The following is an 8,889-nucleotide window of genomic DNA, read 5'->3' as shown; positions in this document are numbered from 1 at the left end:
TCTGTGCACAGGCCACCCGCGCCAAAGTTCGATATAATATTAGCCAGTCAAAAGGCTGATACGACAATTTTTCACTAGTGAAAATAACGATATTGCCAATCAGAGCGTCGATACGTCGTTTTTCACTAGTGAAAAAAATCGGATGACCAATCAGCTGGCTTCTCTCGCGCAAAGAGACTATTTTTATCTCGATCCTTTTTGGAGTGTAAATCTCGGTAAGTATATAATAAACCTTATTCCATAGTGGCCGCAATTTAGTATTCTTTTGTTTCCATGCAAATTGACCCCTATGGCCTCGTTTTCAAACGTTTAAATTCAAAAGAATATTTAACCTTGAACGCGGCCGTAAGGGCCAATCTGCTTGGAAACAAAAGAATACTAAAATGGCGGCCATTTTGGAATTAGGTATATACCTAATATATCATTTTTATAATAATTGTGCAAAGTTCTCAGTCTTCTGTTTGCCCTGTCTTTATGCGATGAAAAACTGCCGACAGGGCTAAAGTAGCTTTCATTTATTATTATTGTCAGAAGTCTATGAATGGTTCACATGGACTTGAAGCAATTTATAAATCTTTTTCCGGAATTTAGGTCTTGATTATCAAAAAACGTTTCGACTGAAACCAACAGTCTTCATCAGTGAAGTTTGTCACGTGGTAGTTCACTATCACTTGACAAACGTCGAGGAACGGAGACGAGGGCCCGGTCCCAAGTGTGAGACAGAGAGAACCGGAGGCCCCCCCCCCCCCCATTTCTGTTCAGGGCTGGGTCCTCCACCCTTTCCCATATCGCTACCTTTCTCCCCCTCCTTCGCCAATCTCGTTCATTATCTAGGATCTTAACTCCCTTCGAATCCAACACGTGTCACGTGTCCCGTGTCCTTCAGGTTACAATAAACTGCTGAATTTTGAGCAGGATTGGAGTTCGGCCGTTGATGTTGTTTCAGCCTGGCTCTGATGGACTGAAGAGTCTCCCACATAGGTTTCAGTGCAGCCCTCCCCTCCACAGGTAAAACCATGTATACAAGGTTGGAGCGCTTCTCAAACGGCTGTTTGTCTTTAACCTTGACCAATTGTGGAGGGGAGGGCTGCACTGAAACCTATGTGGGAGACTCTTCAGTCCATCAGAGCCAGGCTGAAACAACATCAACGGCCGAACTCCAATCCTGCTCAAAATTCAGCAGTTTATTGTCACCTGAAGGACATGGGACATGAGTTGGATTCAAAGGGAATCAAGATCCTAGATAATGAACGAGATTGGCGAAAGAGGGGAATAAAAGAAGCGCTATGGGAAAGGGTGGAGGACCCAACCCTGAACAACAAGGGGAAGGGGGGGGAGGTTCCGGTTCTCTCTATCTCACACTTGGGACCGGGCCCTCGCTCCGTTCCTCGACGTTTGTCACGTGGTAGTGAACTATCACGTGACAAACTTCACTGATGAAGACTGTTGGTTTCAGTCGAAACGTTTTTTGATAATCAAGACCTAAATTCCGGAAAAAGATTTATGAATTGCTTCACTTGAATTGTATCGGGATGAATGATAACATCACTTTCACGGTTCACATGGACTTTTGGGGTTGTCAAATAATATGAGTGTATTAAAGTTTGAAAAAGAAAGTGTACTGACTTAGCCAGAACAGCCAAAAGCATATTACGGTCCTCTCAAATTCAGACTTTGCTTACATATTTCCCAAAAAAGTAGATTACTTGCTGATGCAATTTCTTGTGATTTTTATGCTTTTAGGTTCGCCGCATGGAACTCGAGGGACAAATTCGCCAGGTTCAACAGGTGTTACAGCAACAGAAAGAAGCCGAAGAAGAACTCGTGGCCCGAATTGGTAAACTACAAGAGGAAAAACGCGAACTGCAAGATCGGTTGGCAAATTTCCAGCGAGGACTGGCAGGCGCCGAGCAGGAAAAGAGGGAACTGGAGCGGGCGCATGTACGGTTGGAGAAAGACAAGAAGGCTTTGAGAAATACCTTGGATAAGGTGAGACCACAAGTTAACATCATCAGTGCTTGATGTTTTTCTTTTTTGTTGTTCAACTTCATTTTCCGCGCAAAGTTGTTTCAATCCGAATGAATGGCTATTCCGAGACCCCAACGTTAACATTAAGTATGCACGGCTTACAATTGGCTCACAAAGCTCCTGGGGAAGTCTCAGTTGGCAGGTTAATTGATCTTAAAATGTTCTCGGTCTATGAAAACGCCGTGACACATGTGTATACCAACGAGTTCTATTCCTTGGTGATGGGCTCCTAAGTCAGATGGTCATACCACTCCTGCCTCCTATTTAAAGAATGCCAGTAAGAGATTTTTCCGTTCCTTAATCGATGTCCCTCGCTGATACAACATGACAGCGAGTCTTGCAAGAAATTACAAATGTATCTACAGTGAAAACTAAGGTAGCAACTGGAGAAAAATACCGGTAGCTGTTGTTAATTGAAACATTCGGAGGACATTGATTTTAGATACACAAACACCACGATGTAGGGCACAAAGGGTAGATATGGGCCTTTGCCGCTTTCTGTTTTCCACTGTTCGCCGGTTAGCAGCCTTGGGAAATGTGATAAACAGCATGCAGTGAAAAACGAAACAGTTGATCATGTATATGAAAGGTGCATTAAAGAAATAGTGTCACTTCGACGAAAGTGTTGTATTTTGGCGGCCACAAAGTCTCTTAAAAGTTCGCTCAAAATAGGTTTCGAGGTATTTGGCTAATAGGGACTTAAGCCCGGTTCCCACTCTATCGTGCGATAAACACAAGCGTAAGCACAAGGATGAGTTCAGCGACGTTCACACAGTGAAGCAAGCCGAGGAAAATTTGGCATACGCAAGCGTAGTAACGTCGGAGAAGATCTAGTAAGATCCAAGATAGCATGCTTGTGCTCATGCTTAACTCACGCCGTTTCTCACGAATGAAATAAGTACAACAAGCACAAGCACAAAAAAGGAAATTTCCTTTTCTTGTGGTTGTGCTTATGATTGTATGTGTTAATGCTTATTTTACGCCCGTTCGTACACGAGTTTTTCTTATGCTTCGTCGTTAAATAGACCATTTTAGTTACCTGGCCTAAGAATGGAACTGAGGCTGCCGGTGACCCTGTTTTGATACAAATCTTCGCCCTTTTGTAAAAATGTTAATATGGACTAATTATAATTACAGCAACACAATTTACATGATCAAAGCAGTGGGGGTTGTATCAATACAAGGCCACCGGCAGCCTCGCAGCCATTCATAGGCTAGGTCGCTGAGGAAACAACTGTAAAGTGGTCCATTAACCAAATAAAGTATCGTTTTCTGATGTTGTCGTTGCCGTATCCGTCCTCGTTTCTTAAACTCTCCAATGATGGAGTGGCCGGATAGAATTGGATTGTAGTATTTTTATAACTGTCATGTACGGTTGCCGTTGTGCATAATTTTTGCATGGAAACCCGCTTTTCAAAATCCTTTCCCAAGTGGTGAATCTCAAAAATCCGGATTTAGATTTGATCCGAAGTATCCTCCTCGAGTGTGGATACTTTGTATTCATGATCCATTTCTGGGTTTCGCCAAAAAAACCGCAATATCCGTTTTTAGATTAACCAGTAACCCGCTATTTTTTTATGAGATTGCACGCAACTCTGACTTTGTCTGTTTGAGTTGTCATGACAAATAATCCTTTTTCGGATTTTGTTTTTTTTTTTTACCCTGAAGAATCCATTGACCCAAGATCAGAAAAAGACACAAATCCGTTCTTGGATTTTCGCAAAGAAACGCACCCTAGGTCTATTTAAAAATCCTTTGATTACATCATGCGCAACTAATTTCCAAACCCGTGCGAAGAGAAAACAAAGGATTATGCAGTGTCGCGGTCAATTCAGCATCATTTTCGACATTGTTTTAAGGTTTCATAACCAGTCCCTTCATTAACTACACTTTACATCAAGGTTTTCAATAGACTACTTTCGATATATTAAAATTCAGTCCCAAACAAAAGGCATCATCTCGAGGCTCTGGGGAATAAACTCATACAAATCCTTACATTTATTCCCCGGAGCCTCGAGATGATGTCTTTTGTTTGGGACTGAATTTTAATATATCGAAATTGGTCTATTGATGGTTTTCATCTGACGTCACGACGGCCATGTTGTTGTACAGAACAATGCAGTAAAATGCCATTTGGAAATTTGACCCTATTATTATGCAAAACGTGTGAGGCCAATTTCTATTGTTTTGTACACCAACATGGCCGGTTCATCACGTGGTTGAAAACCAAGAACAAGGTGGCCCACAGTATAGGTGGTTCTCACGTTACGTCATGGCCGCCATGTTGGTGAACGAAAACAAAAGATCTCTCGTTAGCTTCTTTTGCTGGTCCACCAGCATTTGAAAATTACTCCATTGCGATCTTTGTCTCTAGAGCCAGTTTGGTTGAAAACTACATATTTGAGGGGCTACTCTCGGTGGGTAACAATACAATGGTAAAACTACAAAGCTCAATTAAGAATAAAAATAGAAAAGCGAAACAAGGAAACTCGGATAAAAATAATACTGTTGTAGTAAAGGCATCGCACCGTTCTGTTAAGCAAACTCATGGTATGTTTGGCGGGTTGCTCAGCTGGGGCTCCCTTTAAGATTTTAGCTGACTTGTACTCAAGCAGTTTTTATGTTGTCGCAATAATTTTTTTTTCTGTCCTTTCGATAGATTGAAAGAGAGAAACTAGAGGCCGAAGAAGTGGGTTTGCGATTGCGTGACGAGCGTGACAAACTGGACCGATCGAGCACATCGTACGAACACGAGAATCAGGAGTTGCAGCGAACGATCCAAGCCTTACAGCAACAGATCGCTGATGCTGAACATAAGCATGCGCAGAAGTACGTAGGCTGGTGTTGTTAATGTGTAACGATGCATCTGTTATAGATCGACATTATTTTTCGTGGGGCACAGTTCTTCTTTGAGAGATGACGGGAACGATGGTGCCAACTAAAGAAGAAAAAAAAAAAAAAATTTCTGTTTTGTTTTTGCAATTGGTTTGAAAGTTGACATTAATTCAGTTGCGTAAAACAGAAAATGTACCATGCTATGTACTAAAACAGTGGTTTCGCTTTGTGACCTCTCTCTGTCTTTCTGCTGCATTCTCATTGACTTTGTAAGGGTTATGAGGAAGATAGCTCTCTACAAACGTTTGTTCAAATGTGTCGACCGCTGAACAAAAAAACCCTTTGTTTCGTCGGCCAATACACCTTATGCCAAAATGGCCGCCATTTTAGTGTTCTTTTGTTTCCTTGCATTTTGTCAGTTGGGAAAAAACTGTGTGTAACAAAAGGTGGTTAATTTGATTAGAGTTCTAACGTGATGAAGTCATAAAAATTAACTCTGTGAAATTATGGGATTTGGTGGGATATTTTAAAAGAACGACATCTGAAAGGCCTACTTGCCAAAAACTATCATTGTGGGCAAATTGTCTCGGAGATCCTAGTCCCGTTTTGCTCTGATGACTCCATACAAATCCTTCTAAATGTCCTTTTTTAAATTTCTTAGTGTTATGAACTGAGTCAAATTTAGAAGGATTTGTACGGAGTCATCAGAGCATAGCTGGGCTAATATCTCAAAGACACTTTGCCCTGGAATGCTAATTTTTGGCCAGTTGGCCTTTTGGATGTTGTTCTTTCTTAATACCCCGAAAAAATCCCATAATTTCACAAATTTAATTTTTATGACGTCACACTTTAGGACCGTACCTATGTGATTGACATTATGACACACCTTTCTTCGATGTTTCCACAAAGGCTGTCGCTTGATCATCTCCAACGCCAACTTACTCCCCTGGGCCAGCAATTGGCCCCTTGTGGCCTCGCTTTCAAACGTAAAATTCAAAAGAATATTTGACCTTGAGCGAGGCCAAAAGGACCAATTTGCAGTCAAACAAAAGAATACTAAAATGGCGGCCAATTTGCTTATCCCGGTTTTGAGTAGCATGAAGTGAGTGACTCTATTGCTACTTCCCCTGGACAGGATGCTAGTCCATCGCAGAGTTTACCCCCAGTAGTACGTAGCCGGTACTCGTTTACACACCTGCGTGGACAGAGACAGTGTGGAGGAAAGTTTCTTGAGATAAGCCTCCAAGCAGCAACCCTGGGATTGGGGTTCCGAAGCGCTAACCACTACACCATGGTGCCTCGTATACGAACCCGAATCATCATTGCGAAAAGGATTGTTGCATTGGGATTTATATATTGTTTTGACTTTTAGGCTGGTGGAACTGACAAGCCGACATCGTCAAGAGGTAGAACTGGAAAGTGAGAGATCAAAGCAGTCGCAAAGCCAACTCGAGAAGACACAGGTGGCCAGAGAACGAGCCCACAAGCAGCGAGTCAAGGGTCTCGAGGAACAGGTTACTATCTGCTTTTGGTCAAATCTCTCACGGGCGCCATAATTGGCTAGTTTAGGGAGCCGTATTCTGCAGTAGGACTCGCTCTTTGTCCAGGAGCAAGCAAGTAATATTAGATGCACGCGTCACGAAATCTCTCCTTGCTTTTCTACCCAAATGCAATATCACGTTTATAAGAATATAGACAATCAATTTTACAAAGTGTCCGCTAAACTATGCTTCTCAAGTAAGGATAAACAGGTTGATTTACCCTGACATTCGTTTTATTGTTGGAAATAGATAGCATATGTCTACACACTTCGTGTTAGATATCAAATTTGGGCATGCATCTAATGACTTTCATGTTTCGACATAGTATGTTTCGGCTTGTTGTTTGTTTGTTTTCAATTGAAGTGCAAAAACGACGTTGCTTGCTGTAAAGGCAGTGCGGCCCAGTCGTTAGGGCGCTTGCTTTGAGATCTGGGGATCCGGGGTTCGAGGGGGTCCCTGGTTCAACTTCTCAGCTCCTCCGGCCGGTTGGAATTCTTAATAGTTGTTGTTATCAGATATCAGATAGCCATCAAACGGTTAACCGTCGCCAACAAGTGAATTGGCTCGATTGAACAGGTTTGCCATTTATACCCATACCGAAACCTAATTTTGCCACCTGTAACTTTTCTCCGCTTTGCAAGTATTTTAATACAATCCTCCGTTTTATTTTTTTGTATAGGTGGCTACCTTGAAAGACCAGCTTTCCAAAGAGATTCAAAAGAAACAATCTTACATCACGCGGACTGCACAGAAATCAGATGAAATAAGGGATCTTCGAGGCAAACTGGAGGACTCACTTCACACCGTAGCACGTGACACTGTATACGAACCATCGGTGCTAGAACGCGAATCTCAGAAACTTGAAGACTCTGTAGATGCAAGCTACTCAACTTCGCCCATGCGCCGAACCAAATCTGCCTCACCTCCAGTCAAATTCCCGACCGACAAGATAACGACAAGCACGCCAGCCTATGCCGGAATCTCTCCATCTCGCCGAACAACTCCGATTTCGTCTTCGTTGGCTCGCCGCGGTACCCCCGGAGTTAGCCCATTACGCAAAACTAGAAAGTCAACCACATGAACTCACATTCTTTTATTCTTAGGTTTTCCTTTAAATTAGCGTTTTATCCATTTGAACCTTCTTGTTTGGAGCTACAGAAAAGCGAAATTTATTGTCATACATTGTTTCCACTGACTGTCGTAAGTTAGCTTTGCAAAATCGTTCTCCAACGTTTGTGAATTGATCATTTTCTTTTGAAAAGTATTACGTTGTAATCACCATATCTTATATTTTACTCCGCTGATTTTAGCTTTTTGATTGAAATAGATATCGATTTTAAACCCATTCTTGCTATAGATCCAAAGAAGATGTTGTATTTGATTTTCGCTCAGCATGGTGTGTGATTGCCACCGCTTAGGGCCGGGGTTCAAAACGTTTTAGACAAAATCGCGCTTTCCGGCCCTGTTGAAAGGGAACCTCCATTCTTACTAAAAAATAAGTTTAAACCGAAAGAAATTACGTCTACAAACAAATTTGTTCGAAATTTGTTTTTGAAACAGTGTTTATATCAAGAAAACTGAATTTTAAAATCGCTTATTTTCACTTTCAAATTTCGCGGACGCAGCCATCTTGAATACTTGTGATGTGTTTCGGTTGCCTTATTGTTCTGACACAAAGACCTTTTGTCTAGTAACAATAGAGCAACCGTAACACGTCACAATTATTCAAGATGGCGGCGCCCGCGAAATTTGAAAACAAAAATAGGCAATTCTAAAACTTATTTATTTCGGATACAAACACTTACTTTGAAAATACTTTAGACTGACTTGACTGTAATGGTTATATTTTCGTTGAAGTGTAGGTTCCCTGTAACGCCTCTTGACCGTGGATTGTATCTTTAGTTCACTGCATATGATTGACTGACTGACGGAACATCAACAGTATCCTGATGCTTCCGCTGTTTGAACAAAAGTGATTCTCGATAAACTTGCAAAGTTTACATCAATTTTATTTTAAACAATATCTTTTTGGAAAGCGTGTATTATTTATTTGACCTTGAAGGAATTAAACGTGTAACTTATTTTATGTACCCAAAAGAGTGATTAGTCATCTTGAAGTTTTAATAAAGTGATTGCTATGAGTGAATTTGCGAGCATGTTATTGCACTAATCAGAGCACACAGCATTATTTAGTAGGGAAAGAGAAAAAAATGCGTGCGAAAAATGAGTGGGGGACCCAAGCCCCCACTCGCTTTTTTCACGCGGCTGTTTTCGTTTTCCCGACTATCTGGGAACCTGGGACAGGCTATATTTTCGTTATTTTTTGAGTAATTTGTTAATTCAAAAGTTTAATTTGCGATGACCGGTAAAAAGAAAACAAGTGTAGAATTGACAAAAAGTTAAACTGAAGTAAATTTAAAATGACTTGTGAAATGAAATGTCACGCAGATGCAGAAAAATGCTGACCAAAACTCAACGCTCTGGC

General features: G+C 41.4%; 1 protein-coding gene across 3 annotated transcripts in view; it reads left to right on the top strand.

The window, feature by feature from the left end:
* The window catches only part of LOC138051626 (rootletin-like), a 43,070-nt gene extending 34,520 nt beyond the window's left edge, over positions 1 to 8,550 (top strand). For all 3 annotated transcript variants that reach the window (XM_068897863.1, XM_068897865.1, XM_068897864.1), the window contains exons 22-25: positions 1,744 to 1,989; positions 4,688 to 4,857; positions 6,236 to 6,377; positions 7,084 to 8,550. In XM_068897863.1, the coding sequence (XP_068753964.1) occupies positions 1,744 to 1,989; positions 4,688 to 4,857; positions 6,236 to 6,377; positions 7,084 to 7,485 (960 nt within the window). In that variant the 3' untranslated portion in view covers positions 7,486 to 8,550. The remainder of the gene's footprint in view (positions 1 to 1,743; positions 1,990 to 4,687; positions 4,858 to 6,235; positions 6,378 to 7,083) is intronic.
* The last annotated feature ends 339 nt before the right edge of the window (positions 8,551 to 8,889 follow it).

Source organism: Montipora capricornis, chromosome 6 (assembly GCF_036669925.1).
Source record: "Montipora capricornis isolate CH-2021 chromosome 6, ASM3666992v2, whole genome shotgun sequence".
In the NCBI taxonomy this organism is placed as follows: domain Eukaryota; kingdom Metazoa; phylum Cnidaria; class Anthozoa; order Scleractinia; family Acroporidae; genus Montipora; species Montipora capricornis.
Note: the sequence above shows the minus strand (reverse complement) of the source record. Positions and strands in the feature narration are given on the sequence as shown.